The following is a 20,268-nucleotide window of genomic DNA, read 5'->3' as shown; positions in this document are numbered from 1 at the left end:
AGCTGATGCAGATGCCATGGAGGAGTGCTGCTTACTGGATTGCTCCCATGGCTTGCTCCACCTACTTATATTATTGTTGTTGTTGTTGTTGTTGTTGTTCGAGTCAGTTTCTCTATAGCTTTCGAGCCTTCCTAGAACTCTGTAGATCAGGCTGGCCTCAGGATCCATCTGTCTCTGCCTCCTGAGTGCTGGGACTAAAGGCGTGTGCCACTATCATCTGGCCATCCTACTTTTTTTATAGGACTCAGGACCACCAACTAAGGAATGGCCCCAATGACAGTGGGCTGGGTCCTCGTACATTAATCACTAATTTAAAAATTGCTCTGCAGGTTTTCCTATAGCTCCATCTTATGGAGGCATTTATTCTGCTTGGGTCACCGTCTCTCAGGTGACTCTAGCTTGTATCAAACTGATATAAAGCTAACCAGCATATCTAACCTCTGTTATTGATCTACAAACATCCCTGTTTCTTTTCTTGTTCATTCCTAAGATTTCACATTAATAATGACATCACAACATAAACTTTCAAACTTAAAAGTCATGTGGATTTATACAGTAAATCAGTAAATGAGTGAGAATTAGCCAAATAGAAATTCACATTCATCTCTCTCTAGTGGAATCACACTATTTTCTCCTCAGAGAAAATTTTTTATGATTTCCTAGTAACGCAGCTATATCATCCACTCACACATCACAATCCAAAGGTTGTCCATAGTTTTTACTATAAAATCATTTCTGGAAAAATATTTACCCTAAAGGACTTACCACAATTTTAACTCTATAAAGGCTTAAAAATGACTCTACAGTACAATAAAAATTTTTACTCTTTCTTAGCACTCTATGCTTGTAAAGTTGAATAGTAGCCATTTTATCATAGCACAAATAGGCATTGAAGACATTTGCCAGCATCATCAAGAGTGTGGTCTCATTAGAATAGTCTGTATTATTTGACCAGTTCCCCCTTTTTTGTGATGCAGAATATATTCACCAATGCTAAAAATATACTACCTCCACGTAGAGAAGCTGATACAATAGCAGTATAGAGAGGCAACTAGAGCTACAGGTGCAGCTCAGTACTCTTAACTCTCTAGGAAAAAATAGATTTGCACCAAATATTTTTATGTGGCTACAGAGTAGAAGGGTGGGGGAGTGACAAATCTAATAATCTAGAGAAGGTACAGTCTATTAGTGATAGCAATAATTTTGTATATTTCTCATGGAGGGCTAAGAACTAAAATTGTTCAGCTAGCACCCATTTCTATAAGAAACAAACTTTCTTTTAGATTTTTAATTTATTTTTATTAAATATACAGTATTCTACCAGAAGAGGACACCATATCCCATTGTAGATGGTTATGAACCACCATGTGGTTGCTGGGAATTGAACTTGGGACCCCTGGAAGAGTAGCCAGTGCTCTTAACCTCTGAGCCATCTCTCCAGCCCCAAGTAGTAGATATTACTTTGATTGCAAGGAGCTGACTCCAGAAGTCCTATTTAAAAAACAATTGGAGAAAAGATTATTTTGTTTTTCTGTTTTAATAGTGAAGGGATATTCTATTTTTTATTTGTTTGTTTGTTTGTTTTCCTCTTCAGTGAACAGGGTGGTTCACACCTGAAATCAAAGCAGTGGGCACTGAAGCCTATTCAGGTTACATAGAGTTTTCCAGTCCAGCTAGAGCTATATTGTGAACTTGTCTTTAAAAAAAAAAAAGTTTGAGCTTGTTGGCTCATGCCTTTAGTCGCAGCACTCAGGACTATATTGTGAACTTGTCTTTAAAAAAAAAGTTTGAGCTTGTTGGCTCATGCCTTTAGTCACAGCACTCAGGAGGCAGAAACCTGAGGATCTTTACATTTTAAAAATTAGCAGTGTGGTTGTGACATACTCCTTTAATTCCAGCACTAGGGAGGCAGAGACAGGTAGATCTCTGTGAGTTCGAGGTCAGCCTGGTTTACAAGAGCTAGTTCCAGGACAGGCTCCAAAGCTACAGAGAAACCGTGTCTCAAAAAACCAAAAATAAATAAATGAATAAATAAAAATAAAAATTAGGTTTTGTTGGTGTGATTGACACTTTTGAGATTTTTATTTATTCTGTATACTGATCCCTGGTAAGCTACTTGATTTTTGGCTTATCTGTTGATAGTGTTCTTTGATGTATAAATATTTTTAATTTGTTAAAGACCAGTTCATCCAGTTTTCCATTGCCTATGCTTTTGTTTTCATTTCCATGACATCTGTCATGAAGATTATTTCTTCTGTTTTCCTCTAAATCATTGGTTCTCAACTTTCCTGATGCTGTGACCCTTTAATACAACTCCTCATGTTGTGACCCCCAACCATAAAGTTATTTTTGTGGCTATTTCATAACTTTAACTTTATGAATCATAATGTGAATCTGTGATATTTCCAGTGACTTTAGGTGGCATCTGTGAAAAGGTGTTCAGTCCCCAAAGTGGTTGCAGCCCAAAACAGGTTGAGAATCCCTGCTCTAAACTATAAAGGTTTAGATTTTCTGTTTAGTTTTGATTCATGTTGAGTTTTACATATTATGGTATAGTACAAAGACCCAGCTTCTTGTTTTTACTATTGGCAAAGAAAAACAGTTTTGAAATTATTTTTTTTGTAAATTTGTAATTATATTGTAAATTTGAAATTATTATTTTATAAAATGCCAATTTTGTGAATTAAAGTCTTAATTTTTATAAAAGCTCTTCTGTTTAGTATTAGGTTTTTTTTTAATTTTTTTTTTAGTATTAGGTTTATGCTTAACTATTTACTTTAAAAAGAGTCTTTCTGTAATTAAATCATTAAATTTAAGTGAATACTGAAGATAATCAACATGCAAAGTAATTAAAATACCTATAAATGATTTTAGGAAAAATATAATTATATTGTTGAATTTTACATGCATTAATTTTTTTTTTTTACGAATTTACTTTATAGAGTGAATTGGATGTACCATTCAAAGTTAAGGTTGGTCATATAGGTAAGCCATATTTTATCACTGGGGCGTTCTTTTTGTTGGGCAAGCAACTTACATAATTAAACTGTATTGCTGTAATGTGAACCTCCTAATGTTTATGAGCATTAATTTAAAATATAAAATTTGTGTGTTTTTGTTTATGTACAATTTAATTGCATAACGTAAAAATATTGTATTAATGTACTACTTGAACAGTAGTTGTTCTTTTTAGTAGGTCTTAAAGTTGGGTTGAGAGTCAAGGTAACATCTGACAGGCATGAAGGAATTGTGGGAACTGTCTTAGTTTCTGTTTCTGTCTAGTTATGTTTGCCATCGTGTGATAAGTATGAGATGCATGACATAAAGGGTTTGGGTTGCCTGTATACTGTATCTAGGGACCAAAATGGAACCTTGATTGTGCTATAGAAATTGTCCCAGGTTTTTTATTCTAGAAAATAAAGTGCTTTTTGTTTGTTTGTCTTTTTAAATACATGTTTGTAATTCATTAAAGTATGAACTTAAACTAGTTCATTTATTGGCAGAACAGAAACAAACTAAATGTAAGAATGTAACATGTTTAATAAAATTGTTTCTTAGAATTCTTAGTTTATTCTGTTGTGCATTAATTTAAATGTCACAAAGGTTGAGATCATAGTGTCTTAAATTGAATCATTTCTTCCTTTCTGTTTGTCTGTCTGTCTCTTCCTATAATAGGATTTATTTTGTGTTACTGAAGCTGTGAAAATATCTGAGAGCTTATATAAAAATATTGTGATGATGGTCTTCACAATTTTGTATATTGTTCTTAGAGTTTTTATTAGACCATATGCCACAGGAAATTTATATTTGACATTTTTTAGAAACTAAATTCTGTCTTGTCCCTTTAAAGATAGTTTAGCATAAGTAAGAAGGGGAAAATACCACTGGGTATTTTCCTTTTGACATCTTAATTATTGCATGTTTCTCATAGTTTGGATTGGTAACTTTTTAAAGACTTGTAACCATGGTATAAGTTTTTTTTCCCATAATCTAAGTTGATTTGACTTCATTTACTTCTTTACTATAATTTCAGTGTTTGTCCATATGACCTCAATTCAAGAAAAATATAAAAATATACCAAGAGGGCCGAGAGTCTCACTAGTTTCTTTTCTCATTGCTATGACAAAGTGCCTGATACAAGCAACAAGGAAGGGAGGAGGGAGGGAGGGAAGGAGAAACGAAGGAAGGAAGGGTAGGTGGAAGAGTGTAGGCAAAGGTTTCTATCCTGCCTGGTTCCACAGTAAACACACAGAAACTATATTATTTGTAATACTGTTTGGTCAATAGCTTAAGTGTATTTCTAGCTAGCTCTTACATCTTAAGTTAACACATTTATATTATGTTGTCTGAGGTTTCTGTCCTGCCCAGTTCCCACAGTTGATAAGTTCCAAAGAAATCACACAGAGGTCTACATTAATTATAAATGGATTGGTCCATTAGCTCAGGCTTCTTCTTAACTCTTATAATTTATATTAACCCATTATTCTTATCTGTGTTAGCCATATGGCTCAGTACCTTTTTCAGTGAGGAAGTCTCATCTTCCTTTGGTGGATGGACAGGACTGTGGAGGAATGGGCTTCTTTCTTCCCAGAATTCTCCCGTTCTCATTGACCAACCTCTACTTCCTGTTGGCTGTCCCGCCTATACTTCCTGCCTGGCTACTGGCCATTCAGTGTTTATTTAAAACATAATTGACAGAATACAGACAATTGTCCCACACCACTCTTATTTTATATTTTACCATGAGGCTTATGGCCTACTGGCAAAGATCCAGCTGGCAACTCGTGTCTTTCTCCTCTGGTGGCTACATGGGTTCTCGCTTTCTCACTGACTCTGCCTGCTCTTTCCTCCTCTATCTGCTTGGAACTCCCACCTTGTCGTTTTCTGCTACGCCACTGGCCAAAACAGCTTTATTCATTAACCAATAAAAGCAAAACATAGAAGGACTTCCCATACCATTTCCTCTTCCTGTTTAAATAAAAGGAAGGTTTTAAGTTTAACATAGTAAAATTACATATAACAAAACAAGTATCAAACAAGAATTACAGTTACCATATTTATATATATATCTTTATTATAACTAGGGAAAACTATATCTATTCTTCAACTCCATCAAAGACTCCAGAATGATACAATATTACCTAAATAAACAGGAAGTGCAGTTTGAGCAACTTCCAAAAGTCTAGAATTGACAGAGACATCTCGTTTTCTGGACAGTCACCCAAAGTTCTTCTGTACCATTGGGGCATCCATCTTCAGCCTACTGGCCCATAGTATCTGGCAGACTTTTCCATGAAGCAGGAAATTTCAAAGACAGTTCCACCTATATTGACAGTTTGTCAGTCACTTTCTCCTGCAGAATATCTGGCAGACTCTTTTATGAAGCAGGAACCCCGAAGGATCAGAAGGGTTTATTTGGTTTGGTTAAGGGTGCAGTTCATCATGATCGGGAAGGGATGGCAGCAGGGAAATGAGGTGGTTTGCTACATTTTTTCTAGTCAGGAAGGAGAGAGGAATGCTGGTGCTAGCTCTCTCTCTTCATTATTCATTGTGGGATTGTATTGCTCACCTTTCAAATAGGTCTTCCATCTTCTGTTAAACCTCTCAAGAAATGTCCTCATGGGCACTCCTAGCAGCTTGTTTCATAGTGGTTCTCAATTCTGTTACATTGGCAATGTAACACATCACAGTTTTGATCCCAGCACCATCGTATAAAACTATATAAAAACAAGTATCTTATATTTGTACACACATATAAGAAGAGTAGATAGATATTTTCTTTAAAGTTTACCTTGTTTTTCATTTTAAAATGGCAATAAGTTAATTTTCAAGACAACAGAATCAGCTGAGGTGTTATTTGTATACTTTTTACATACTTCCTGTCATTCTTTAATATTATATTTATAGTGTTTTTACCACGTAGTATATTCTTAATGTATTTGCTGAATGAAAAAGTACCCATTTTAAAAAGTTATATAGAAGTGCAGTCGATTTTATAGAAATGTGTGGTTACCTGACACAGGTTGCTTGTTTTACTGATATTCAAAGATTTCCTCTAAAGCTTTATAAGAAAGTACATTGGTAGATATATGTTTAATGAACAATATTCTTTTCCTTATTTTAATATAGGTAGTCTTACACTTAAAATTCCATGGAAAAATCTTTATACTCAACCAGTTGAAGCTGTTTTGGAAGAAATCTATTTACTTATAGTGCCTTCTTCTAGTAAGTCATTTAAAATTTATATTTTAAATAGAATATATATATATATATACATATATATATATATATATATTTATTCCACATACTTTTGTTGAAGTTAATTTAGGATTTTAATTTGGGATTTGTAGGTTCAGATTGAATTGCTTTTTTGTTTTAAGTCTTGGTAAATTTTGTTTGAATTATTATCTTAAAGGATGAGTTTTGGTATGAGTATATTTAAATTTATGGTAACTGAAATTTTTTTATGTTTCTGCAGGAATAAAATATGATCCTATCAAAGAAGAAAAGCAACTCATGGAAGCAAAGCAGCAGGAACTAAAAAGAATAGAAGAAGCAAAGCAGAAAGTAGTTGATCAAGGTAAACTGTCAGTAAACAGTGGAAATAAAGGGTGGAAATACTGTGATAGAATATTGATTTCCAATGAATGTACTGAGATTATGGTTTTTTGGTATTTTTTTGAGTGGGTTTGATTTTTTTAAGACAGGGTTTCTCTGTGTAGCAGCTCTGGATGGCCTGGAACTCACAGAGATCTTTCTGCCTCTGCTTCATGAGTGCTGGGATTAAAGGCGTACGCCACCACTGCTTGACTCTGAGATTATGTAATAAGCAGGAAACCATTTTATTACCTAGAAAGTTACATGGTTTGTATGTTTTTGTTACGTGTGTAGAAATTTTACGTGCAGAAATTAAGCAAATAGTAGTTTCTTGTGAGGTAAAGTCAGTTTTTAATATTAGCGAATTTATCAAGTACATCTTCTTACCTTTCTAGCCTTTGCCTTTGTATACCCCTTATATTGTTTACTCTTAAATACTAATCCTTTAATGTTTTAATATTTGCTTTAATCTGTACCCCCCCCCTTTAGCCTCAGTTCAACATAGGTCACATGGCTCATTATTAAGGTACTTGATCTTCAGTAGAAGAGTTATCCCACAGAAGCCTAGTTCCTTTCCAGATGTCCTCTTGTGACTCTTACTAGGGACTCTCTGTATCTTTATTCTCACTTCTTTTCTATGTAGGTCTTTCCTTTTAGCTTGTAAGTGTATATCCAATTCTTTAAAGTTTTCTCTTATTCATCTGTTTTTATTCCACTTTGTTCTTCATTGAATAGCTAAATATCTTAAAATCTTATGAATGGTGACTAGTATTCCTACCATACACTGATTATATATACATATATATACATATACATATATATACATATATATGTCTGTGAAAAGACTAGATTTTTTTATATATATATATTCTTTAGTGAGAAAAAACATCTTGCTGTGTGGCCCAATCTGGCCTAGAATGTACTTTGTAGCCCAGGTTGGCCTTGAATTCATGGTCTTGCCTTTGCCTCCTTAGTGCTAGGACTGTATGTGTCTGCCTTCCTGTCTGACTTTGAGCTTTTGTTTTTTGTTTAAAATGAAAAATAAACTATTAATACATGTTTTGCCTTGTGGCAAACATTTGAGACTTAACACAATCTGTGGGAATATCACATGTAATTAATTCTTCTTTCTTTGACACATTGCCTTCATAGTCTATGTAGTCATTTATCCCTTTTTTAATCCTCCCTTTCCTAAGTCTGCCAGGTTTCCTTTAAAAATTATATATATTTAAATATATATATTTAAAGTAAAATAGTAGTATAGGACTTGTACTTTATAAAAACAAAGTTTATACTAATTCCTTTATGCATTCCCTAGAGAAATACCATATTGCTGAATAAGATGTTCATAGTTGCATTAAGTTAAATTTATGCTGCATGTTCATATTTTGTTTTTGGACTGTGACAGTTGACCACATGATATGAATGTTTACTACAGAATCAGATAGTCAACTCTAATATATATATATATATATATATATATGTGTGTGTGTGTGTGTGTGTGTGTGTGTGTGTGTGTGTATATCCACGCACATAGTATAGTGTGTAAGAGTGTGAGTGGGAGAGACAGAGACAGACAGGGACTCACTGTATATCTTTGGCTAGTCTGTAACTCATATAGATTTGCTTGATTTGCCTCTTGAGTGCTGGGATTAAAGGTATGTGCCACCTTTCCTGGCAAATAAATTTTTAAAAGCCGTAACTTATTATTTACTTAGTGAGTGAATACAGATGTGACTTTATTATGAAGCCTTTTACTTATCTCTGTTTTTGTGTAGGCTCATCCTGTTACCCATATACTGTTATCAGATTTTGGAGCCTGTTAGGTCAGTTTTATCTGTGATAAACTCTTACATGTTCAGTAGGCTGAACAACAAAAGATAGTTTCTTAGCCATTGTGCTGGGAAAGGGTGGAGTCCTACACATATGACTGCTTGTTGGACAGATTTTTAAACCAATTCCTTAAAAAGTTTTTAAATTTAAATTTTATATGTAGCTCAAGTAATAAAAACCCAGAGACAGATACTAGGGTTCAAGCTGAAAGATCAGAAAAGCAAAGCAGCCAAGCCACTAGAGAGTTCTTACCTCTATGAAATTTTCATACTGAAGAGAGTGAGTTTCGTTTCTGTCTTATCCCGCCTTATATTCCTCTCTAGTGCTGGGATTATGGTGTGTGCACCACTGCCTGGACTGTATGACTGACTGACCAGTGTGGCTACGTTGCACTCTGATCTTCAGGCAAGCTTTATTTAATCATACACAAATAAAACATCACTAATTTCCCCCTTTTTGTTTAAAATAAAAAAGATTACAACTAATATAGGAAAAACTATAATAAGCACAATAACTATATACAATATATATAGGCAATAAGTATATTTACAATGTCTAGTCCATTTGCATTTGACAAATCCAGAGAAAATACTTCATTATCTATACTATCTTGGTAAGTACCCAATATATTTTCTATCATAACTTGCATTACCATCCCAAACTATCTTTTGATATCTCTCAACCTTACACACTTTTTCTTATATTAGTTATAACCTTATTTTTTTTTATTTATTTATTTATTTTTTTTTTTTTTGGTTTTTCGAGACAGGGTTTCCCTGTAGTTTCTAGAGCCTGTCCTGGAACTAGCTCTTGTAGACCAGGCTGGCCTCGAACTCAGAGATCCGCCTGCCTCTGCCTCCCGAGTGCTGGGATTAAAGGCGTGCGCCACCACCGCCCGGCTTCCTTATTTTTTTTGTATTAGACAAAAAAGGGGAAATGTGGTGATATTTTGTTTGGGATCTTACAAATAAAGTTTGCCTGAAGATCAGAGTGTAAGGCTAGCCACTGTAGTCAGCCATACAGGGCAGGCAGTGGTGGCACACACCTTTAATCCCGGCAGCCACACCAGTTAGCCATAGAGGCCAGGCGGTGGTGATGCACACCTTTAATATCACCACTAGAAAGGAATATAAGGTGAGTTGAGATAGGAACTCACTCTTCAGTCTGAAGCTTTTGTAGAGGTAAGAGCTCTCTAGTGGTTGGTTGCTTTGCTTCTCTGATCTTTCTGCTTGAATCCTAATATCTCTCTGGGTTTTTATTATCTGAGCTACATTTATGTGTAGGGGTGTTTTGTCTACAGGTATGTCTGTGTACCATTTGCTTGCGTGGTGCCTGCTTATGTCAGAAGAAGGCATTGGATCCTCTGCACCTGCAGTTACTGATAGTTGTGAGCTATCATGTGGGTTTGGACATTGAACCTGGGGCTTATGGAAAAGCACAGTGATCTTAACCAGCTCTTGCAACATCCCCCTCTTTCATTAAGTATGCTCCTTGATTACTGTTCCTGTTCTGTGTGATTTCAGGTCCCTTAATCTTTTGGAATCCTGGTTTTAAACTCTTATGATTCAATGACAGGAACATCTTGGGTTGTTTAGGATTTAAGTTTCTTCAGCTTGGCTGAAGCCCTCTGCTTTTTGTTGCCTTTCCCCAAGTCTTTTATCTTCTTGGTAAATTACCTTGGGAATTTACCTAGTTTTTTGTTTGTTTCATTTTTCCCCCTTTTTATGTCCTTTATTTTTGCTGTAATGAGGTCTTACTGAAAAAGGGAAGTGAATGCAAAATAAACTATATTTAATAAGAACTTCTTATTTTTACTTAGGTCTGAAATACAAATGTTCAGTGAATGTATGAAATTCACTGATGACACCTTATTACCAGGATGAAGTTTAAGAACTTCAACAAGATAGATTGAAATCTTGTATTGGAGCGCTATCTACTTCCCATCCTTCATAATTAGCTCTGAATCTTATTGCATTCTTTCTCTTAGCCAAATTGACTACTTGGTTGTTTACAAAATGTGTTAGAATCTCCCCACTCTGCATTTTACTTCTTCTGTTGTTTTGAAAGTTCCCAACACGAGGGTAGCAGTTAAATATTTTAGGATATGAATGAAATTCTCTGCAGCAACAGTACAGAATGAGAAGAGAAACAATTGTAGGGTTGAGTTTAATGGAAACCTGTCATCTAGTGATTGAATAGAGGAAGAAGACACACAAAAGACTATTTAAAAAGGAATGTCAGATAATAGGATGAAAATTGAAGTTTATGGTTTCACGGGAAAGAGACTATATGACTATATTAAGAAGCAAATAATATAGTACACCCTGATGGAGTATCAGTTACAATGAGGATTATGATTTTATTTTTGACATCTGGGCCAATGGTTACCCTAAAAGTAGTTGGAATCAAGTGATGATGGCAGAGGAGTTATCTTTCTATAGCTTTACTTCCAAATTTAAAGGCAAAATCTGCCAGAAATAGAGAGCTGTGGAAGTGTTTTTAAGCTTTGATAGAATGGGTGGAAATAATATACAGTTTACACACAAAATTTTAGAAAAATAAGTCTATAAAACAAAGACATTAAACATCATTTCTACACCTCCCATACCCTCTTTCAGCATTTCTAATGTTTCTTCTACTAACTCTCAAATTCATGAGCACTTCTTTTTTTGGTTTTGAGACAGGGTTTCTCTATGTAACTGTCCTGACTGTCCTGGAACTCACTCTGTAGACCAGTCTGGCCTTGAACTGAGAGATCCACTTGACTCTGCCTCTTGAGTGTTGGGATTAAAAGCACCTGCCATCACCACCTGGCCTCATTATCATTGTTATTACTATTATTAATAGTGTGTGTACTTACACACATATAACTTCAAACTGCTAAATCTACTTAGTGTTACTGTGATATACATGTGTTCAGGACTAACCTCTTGAGTTTGGATAACTGAAGTGAGAACTCACAACAGTCTAGTTATTAAAACATTTAAAAGCTATATTCTGTAGGTCTTTGAAGTTTTTGAAGATTGCCTGTCTATGTGAACTACATCTTTGTGCATCTAGAAAACCCAACTAACATAACTAAAAGTTGGACAAATATGGGTGACTATTAACCTGTACTTCTTTTTTTTTTTTTTTTTTTGGTTTTTCGAGACAGGGTTTCTCTGTAGCTTTGAAGCCTATCCTGGAACTAGCTCTTATAGACCAGGCTGGTCTCGAACTCACAGAGATCCGCCTGCCTCTGCCTCCCGAGTGCTGGGATTAAAGGCGTGTGCCACCACAGCCCGGCTTAACCTGTACTTCTTAATAACATATATAGCTTAAAGACTAAAGCTTTATATTATAAAAATAAACAATTTGTAAACAGATGTACAGTATAAGGACGATGACCTCAAAATTGTGACAATATCAAGAATATCTTAATCAGAGGTAGAAATGGACAAAAATATTCTTAATTTGCATTAGTAGACAAAATATCCTAAGCGGAAGTAGAAACATACATATAATTTGACAAAAATAATTTTACATTTGTATCAATATATAAAAATATTTTAAACAGAAGTAGAAACATATATATTCAATATGACAAATAAAAATTTGAATTTTTATCAATATGCAAATTATTTTGAACATGAATAGGAAAATAATTTTACATTTGTATCAATATGCAAGAATTCATACCAATGCAAATTATCTAAAATTGATAGTTGTTAATTTATTTTATAAGTAGATACAATAGTTTCCCTTATTGTCTTATCCTATTCTATCCCCTTTTTTTCTATTACAATGAAATCCTGGGTCCAATTTTTATTGCTATGTCCATAACCATATAACAATATATAATCAGACCTTACAGATGACAGTTATCCAAAATCTTGAGAAAACCAAAAACCATCCATCCCAACTGTTGGGAGACAGGGTGTGGTTTTATTAGAATTACTTTCAGCTGTCTGGGGGAGGACAGTATCTCTATGGGATCCTGTAAAAAGCTACAACAATGGTTTAGTCTCATGAAGATGAGTTGTAACATTTGTAGCTAGTCTCAGAGTAATGGGTAAGGCTTAACTGAAGTTCTTATCTGAAGTTCTGGCTAGAGTGGTGTAAGAAGGTGGACTACGTCAGCTACTCACCTTGGAATTGTCCTGAGCAGTTTGTAGTCCAAAATCAATCTTTGAGTGCTTGACTAGTTCAGTCGGTAGAACTCTTAATCTCAGGATCATGGGTTCATGCCCGACATTGGGTCCTGGGTGAAGTGAAAACTCACAAAAGTCTATTAACAATTTATTAAGGGGTGCAATGAAAAAATAAACTCATGAATATAGATCACCACCGCCGATCCAGCTGCGGCTGTCCCTTCATTCATCCCAAGGGTGAGGAGGACCAACTACAAGGCTAGTTCATTTCTGGTTCAGACCACCCAAGTGAGAGAGAATGTACATGCATGTGAAACCCTCCTCAATTTTATCTGCTCACATTTTCAGAGAGAACCACGCCCATATGGCAACCAACCCCAAATGTCATTGACTACATGGGTTGAACTCCCACAGCAGATAACCTTTCATGAGGCTTGTCCCTGAAAAATACTGAATCTCCTTTTTTACCAGTCATTAGTTGTCTGTAAGTCTGCACCTGGGGGTAGGGCCTTCCTAGTTTTCCCCTGTGCATTTGTTGACACATGGCAACTAGTGGTGTCGTTATGCAGGTTTTGTTTAGGTGACTATACTGTTAGGATTTTATGGCTGCAGTATTTTAACCTTTATAGAAGACACTGTCTCAAGCCAGGCTGAGTTGGTGCACTCCTTTAATCCCAGCATTCGGGAGGCAGAGACGTGGGATCTCTGAGAGTTTGAGGCCAGCCTGGTCTACAAGAGCTAGTTCCAGGACAAGGCTCCAAAGCTACAGAGAAACCCTGTCTTGAAAAACCAAAATAATAATAATAATAATAATAATAATAATAATAATAATAATACCCTGTCTCATGGCAGATGTCCTTGTCCTCTGACCCTTACAATCAGGTTATAAAATTTAATACCAATGAACTTACCATAGTTGGCTCTAGTCTTACAAGATAGGAAACTAGCTTTTAAACATTGTACATTTAGTTGCTTTTGAAAATCCTATGAGAGATTTTGGAGATTTCAAATGATTTATTAAAAATGTTATACATTTTCTTTATCAAGGCAATATGTAACCTTAATATGTTTATACTATAAATGTTAGTATAGGGTATATGACTCATTCAGTTTACAAAGAAACTTTTGCAATTTTAGAAAATCCTCCGGAGGAGAAACAGGACACTTTTTCAGAAAAATTAATTACTCAAATCATAAAAAATCTTCAAGTGAAAATTTCCAATATCCATGTTCGTTATGAAGATGATGTAAGTATTTTTTCCTCATGTATGTATTTTACTGTGACTGATTTGCTCTGTAGTGCCCAGCCTAATAAATACTAGGAGATGGAAGGACAGAGAGCTGAAGACCATACAGTCTTTTCTTTTTATTGTTACATTTTTAATGAGTGCTTGATTATACATTGCTTAAGTATTAAAACTTTGGGTTATGAAGGTAATGTCTGGGGAGTAAATGAATTTCACAGATTTTTTTTTTCTTTTTATTTTATCTCCTGGAAAGAGTACTGGTTTAGGAATAAGTACAGTTAACTTACCTTTTGCTCTTCAGTAGTTTATTGTTTCTTTAAATGTATAATTAGTTTCTATTCTAGTTTTTGGATTTTCTGTTGCTGTGATAAAATGCCCCAACAAAAACATCTTTAAGGGAGAAATGGTTTATTAGCTATAATCCAGGTCATGGTCTGGCATTGCAGAAAGTCAGGGCAGAAACATGAAGCAGAGAGTTACATTCACAGTCAAAGACTGAATAAATGTGCATTCCTGTTCTAATCTTGCTTCTGCCACTCTTAACACTGCACAGGACCCAAACCCAGGGAATGATGCCACCCACCAAGGGCTGGGCCTCTGCATATCAGTTAACATTATCAAGTCTGTCATCCCTCCCCACACACATACCTTGTCCTCCAAGACATGCCCATAAATCAGCCTGATCTTGATAGGTCCTCATTGAGACCTCTGCTCAGGTGATTCTAGATTGTGTCAAGTGCACAATTATAGATAACCACCCCTTTTGCTTTAAATGCTACTGTATCATATTTTAAAAGTATATGTCTGACAAGTTTGTCTATGTAATCTTGTGTGGTAGCAGTGGCACAGCTCTGCAGTATGTGTGCCTAGAGAATTATGTCATTAATCTGGCTTGGTCTTAGCTCTTGGAAGAAACAGCTCCTTTAAATAGCCTCCTTAGCTTCAGACATACTTTTCAGCAATTAAAACTTAACAAGAAGTTGGATTTTTTACAATAACAATATACATAAATCTTTGAGTGTACTCATCTGTTTTCCCATTTAAAATAAAATTATACCCATAATACAAGACCTTTGAGAGGCACTAAACATCTGTGGATGTGAGAGAGCTTCCAGATGCTGCTTAAAAGGTGACAGAAGAGTCTGAAATTGAAACAAAACATAGTATGTACATGGGAAGACCAAGTCCATTAAAACATTCTCAAAGTAGGTAGGTCTTTGAGCCTTAATTATTTTCTATTATTTTTATTCTAAAGTGCATAGAGGTTATTTTTAAACATACTCCTGGAGAATTTATGTAAAAATAGAATATTTTTTCATACTGGCAAAAGTTGGTGCTGAACGTGTTGGCTATCTCAGTTAAGTTTCCGTCCATTTCAGGAAGGGGCAGGGCCTTCTGGACTGTGCTAGTGCAGGTGATGGTGGCGAATTGCTGGGTTTGCTTGTCTGTAATCTGGTGCTGAGACTGGGGCCTTACATTTTGCCTTATTTGTCTTTAAGAAGAAAAGTAGTTATCAAGACTGAGCCACCTACATGAAGAGTCAGATGTCTCCCTGGAGTAAAGGATTATTCAGTTTCAGATGAAGCAAAGCAGGGCTGCACTTTGCCTTTGCCATCTGAATTCTTTACTCAGTGACACACAACTCAGCGTACTCCCATTTTAAACAGATTACTGTATCAATTTTAATGTTTTTATAAATTTAAAAACATTTCTACAAATATAGTAATTTATACAACACTAACACTTTAATATTTAGCAATTTGTTTTTAGAAAAAATATAACAATTATTCTGAAAAGAATGTTTTTGAATATTTGATACTGACTTTTTCTATGAAGTGAATTTTATTCAGCTGATTAAACCAGTAAGTAATTTACTTTTCTTTTTTTTTTTTTTTTTTTTAGATCACAAATCAAGACAAACCACTCTCATTTGGTATTTCCCTTCAGAATCTCAGCATGCAGGTACTTTGTTCAAAAAAGAAATGTAACTTTTTAATAGTGTAGTATAGTCAGGTTTATGATTATGATTATGTCAGCATAAGAACTGTTCCAGGTATGTGTTTGGTTGCCTGTGTAGAAGTGGTCTAGAAAGTCCTCAGACTGGATTGGAATTGAATAAGTAAGGGCAAATATCATAAATTTGGTTTTATAAGTTGATTCAGATATTTTATATAGTTCTCTGTAAATTACTCTTCATTTTACATTGGTTTTCACTTTTATCTTTGTAGTTACATATAGTACAATTCAATTTAACTCCAGTTCAGCGTTACATCATTCGTTTTTTGTGTATAGTTTCTTTTTTTTCTTTCCATGGTTTATTTTTTTTTTATTAAAAATTTCCATCTCCTCCCCTCCTCCTCCCCCTTCCCTCCCCTCCCCTCTATCCATACCACCACTCCCTCCCTCTCCAAGCCAAGGAGCCATCAGGGTTCCCTACTCTATGTTAAGTCCAAGGTCCTCCCAATAATCAAAACATAAAACATACAGAATAAAGAACAGATATTAAGAGCTGCAAAGGAAAAAGGTCAAGTAACATATAAAGGGAAACCTATCAGAATTACACCTGACTTCTCACTGGAAACCATGAAAGCCAGAAGGTCTTGGATAGATGTGCTACAGACACTAAGGGAACATGGATATTGTTTTTTAAAACATGGTCTGCAAGTGGAAAAGAAAAGGAAGTGGGAGAAGTCAGAGATTACTCAGTAAAAGTGAATGATGTCTGTTGTCAGTGCTGCTGGCATACCAAAAATATAGAGAATTACTATTCATATTTGCTAATGTGAAAATCATTGCCACAGTAGCAGTGCTTTTATTTATTTAAAGTATTTTATGTGTATTTGTGTGTGCCTGAGTGTATTTGTGTGCACCATATGCACATGACAGCAGCCCACAGAAGTCAGAAGGGAGTGTTGGATCCCCTGGGACTGGAGTGACAGGTGATTGTGAGTCACCATGTGAGTGCTGGGAAGTGAGACCTGGTCCTCTGCAAGTGCCACACTTGTTTCTATACACCTCTAAAACCCCACAAACAGTAGGTTTAAGTGTTACCTTTAGAGGTTCCTGAAAAACTTGTCTGCCATACCCGAGTCAAAGATTTATAAACTCTTGGGTTGTCATCCTGATATGTGTTTTCCATATTTATTATTATAAGGTTTTGCAGTGCTGGGTTTTGGTGTGTTAGGTAAGCAATCTGCCACTGAACCACATCTCCAGTGTGAAATCTATGCTTTCAAGTCATTCTTGGTGATCATATTCGTGCTGAAGTTTGGGAGCCGCACTTGCTGTCAGTTCTTCACACAGCAGTGTGAGCCATCTTTCCAAAATCATGATCTGCTGAGGAGTGGGGACACAGAGCTGTTATCCCAGCATCTGAAAGCTGAGGTAGTATCATGAGGCCAAGTCCATCTGGGCTGCATATCCAGACCCAGTTTGGACAGAAATATGCAAATAAAGATTTGCTTACTGTATTTCCCATTTTTTATTTTTAAAATTTGAAGTGTTTTGATTTGAACCTGGGGCCTCCTGTAGTGTTCCTTGATAAGAGTTCTTATTATATACTGGCCTTGTCCTCAGTGACTTTGATTACCCTTCGTTTAAGATCTGTGATCCTGTCTTTATATGGTCTATAAAATCTTTAAAATTGGACCCTAAGTAATGTATTTGGTTTTCCCCTTTTCTTCCCGTGTATTATTCTCTGGCCATATCTTTGGCCTTTGTAAAAAAACCAAAAGCAACCAACAACAACAAAAAACCAAACAAACAAGTGAACGAACCAAACTATATATTCCTGTCTAGAATTATAATCTTACAATGAGTAGTTTTTATTCATGGCATATGAACTATCATGATCATAAGACTATTTTTTTCTGGAGTCCTTTCAACAAGCATATGATTTTAGGTTAGTTGTTTTATCTGGCACACCTCTGTGTTTGATTTTTTTTTGTCATGTTCTATCTGATGTTTATTAGATCTCTAAAAATTACCTGTTTGAAATTGCTTATTTCTGCTTGTTTTTGACCAAAGAAGTTCCTTGAAAGCAAAGCATTAGGGTTAATGGTCTGATAATAGTATTTTTGACTAAATGATATGTTTTCAAAGGCATTTTTATGAGAAATTAGTCTCAGGGCATGATAGATAATGACTTGCCTATTGTATATATAATGGTATTTTTTTACTTATATTTTTTTCCTCTTCAGACAACTGATCAAAATTGGATTCCATGTTTACATGATGAAACTGAAAAACTAGTTCGTAAGGTAAAATAAATTCTAACCCATGGATTTGGTGAAAAAGAATTTTGGAAAGACAAATGATGATGTTGATGACTTTTGTTTACATGTTCAAAAATTTATGTGAATTATATCTGTTTACTTAGAGTAAGACTCAATTACTTGAGACTTCTGAGCATAGTAAACATTAAAAATTCTTTAAAAAATTAATAGACATTAATAAACTTGATTTATTTTCAGCTAATCCGATTAGATAATCTCTTTGCTTACTGGAATGTGAAGTCTCAGATGTATTATCTGAATGATTATGACGAATCATTGGTAAGTAAATATTTTTATGTATATTTGTTGTACTATATTTTGTATAGTCTTTAACTCCCAGTCAATCATCCATCTTTAGAGTCAGTATTGCTTCTAAACAAAATCCAGGATTTTTAGAAACAGAATTAACTGGAACATTCTTTCATAACAGTTAATGATGGCTTACTTAGTCATTTTAAAATTTTATCCTTGTGGAGTGTGATTTATTTGTAATTGCTCTTAAATATTCTTGTAGATAATATAAATTTGTAGGATGAAGATATGTTTGCATAAACATAAATAAAAACAATTTATCTTTTAATAGGTTGCCTTGAAAAATGGTATTGTCAATGAAAATATTGTTCCAGATGGTTATGATTTTGGTAAGTTATTAGATAAAATAAAAATATAATTAGAAAAATTAGCATAAACTTTTATGTTAGCATTGTTGATATACTGGATTATTTTATATTAAATTTTTTCCTAGTTATGTGTGTGTGTATATATATATATATGTAAATATCAAAATATCCTTTACCTTTTTAACATAATTTTTATTGTTGGGCTTTCTGATTACATTTCAAAACAATAGGAAAAATGTTGAACAAAAAAGAATGTTAATGAATTGTATTAAAGTTTAAGGTGGTGGTGGTACACGTTTTTAATCCCAGCACTCAGGAGATAGAGGCAGGCGGATCTCTGTGAGTTTGAGTCCAGCCTGTTCTATAAAGTGAGTCCAGGCCAGCTAGGGCTGTTACACAGAGAAACCCTATCTCAAAAAAACAAAACAAACAAACAAACAAAAAAAAACCCCAAAAAACCCCTTCATTATCAGTTTGCTTTTTCAAGACAGTTTCTCTGTAACTTTGGAGCCTGTCCTGAACTCACTCTGTAGACCACTATAGTGATGTTTATTAAGATGTTTCAGAATCACAAGTACATTTAATATCACTAGCTGGTACAACCATAGTGGTATGATCTTTCTGTTTATAAAGTGTCCAATTTTTTTTTGTTGTTGTTGAGACAGACATCACATTAGTAGCCAGGCTTGCCTCAAATTTAAGGCAATCTTTCTGCCTTTCCCAAATGCTGAGATTAAAGGCAGGAACTTAATAATTTTATCTTTTACTGTTGAATTATTTTAAGTGAGCACATATTACCCCCAGGCCTCAATCCCCACTATGTTAACTCCTACTATGTTGCCCTGGCTGTCCTGGAACTCAGTGTGTAGTTCAGGCTGATATCAAACTATAGTTCAGTTGATACATTCTCCTGACTCTGCCTCCCAAATGCTGGGATTAAATGCATTCACCTATGTGTCTGGCCTATATATTAACTTTATAATGACAAGATAAATACTAAAATATAGAAGAAAGGGAACAATTTTAAAAATGTATTTTAGCCTTGAGGATACTCAATAAACATCAATTGTTGATGCTTAATTTAGTTCTTGAATTTGACTTTCTGACATTATAAGGCATAGAATATTCTTCTTCAAAGTTTTCTTGGCATCACTGAAAGTTTCCTTTATATTTCTATATGTTATGTGTGCTATTTAACCTTTTTATAATTTCCTTAAATGGCTCTTCTGCCAATTTTGGCAGTTTTTGTTATTGTCCTTGTTTCTCTTTTTTGTTTGTTTTCAGTGATGGGGATTGATTCCAGGCAGTTACTCTGTTACTGAGCTATATGCCCAGTCCTGTGTGCCAAAATCTTATTTTCATTATTTTGAAGTTTATTTTATTCTTAATTCCTTCTCAGAGGAAATATTAGATCTGATAACTCTGTATCATTTTTATGATATATTTATATTTGACTTACATTTTCTGTTATTTAGAGTCCATTGAAGAAAGAAAATAGTAACTGTAAAAGGAGATTGGACTAATAGGATTGACTGGTGAAAAGTAGACTAGTAAGATGAAAGGATGA

General features: G+C 34.7%; 1 protein-coding gene across 2 annotated transcripts in view; it reads left to right on the top strand.

Annotated features, from left to right (window-relative positions):
- Positions 1–20,268, top strand: part of Vps13a (vacuolar protein sorting 13 homolog A) — a 210,967-nt gene that overhangs the window by 30,968 nt on the left and 159,731 nt on the right. For both annotated transcript variants that reach the window (XM_038349800.2, XM_038349809.1), the window contains exons 3-10: positions 2,943–2,985; positions 6,130–6,225; positions 6,479–6,580; positions 13,698–13,807; positions 15,710–15,769; positions 18,007–18,066; positions 18,280–18,360; positions 18,665–18,722. In XM_038349800.2, coding sequence (XP_038205728.1) covers positions 2,943–2,985; positions 6,130–6,225; positions 6,479–6,580; positions 13,698–13,807; positions 15,710–15,769; positions 18,007–18,066; positions 18,280–18,360; positions 18,665–18,722 — 610 coding nt within the window. The remainder of the gene's footprint in view (positions 1–2,942; positions 2,986–6,129; positions 6,226–6,478; positions 6,581–13,697; positions 13,808–15,709; positions 15,770–18,006; positions 18,067–18,279; positions 18,361–18,664; positions 18,723–20,268) is intronic.

Source organism: Arvicola amphibius, chromosome 1 (genome assembly GCF_903992535.2).
Source record: "Arvicola amphibius chromosome 1, mArvAmp1.2, whole genome shotgun sequence".
Taxonomy (NCBI): domain Eukaryota; kingdom Metazoa; phylum Chordata; class Mammalia; order Rodentia; family Cricetidae; genus Arvicola; species Arvicola amphibius.
This window is presented reverse-complemented; position numbering and strand designations above follow the sequence as displayed.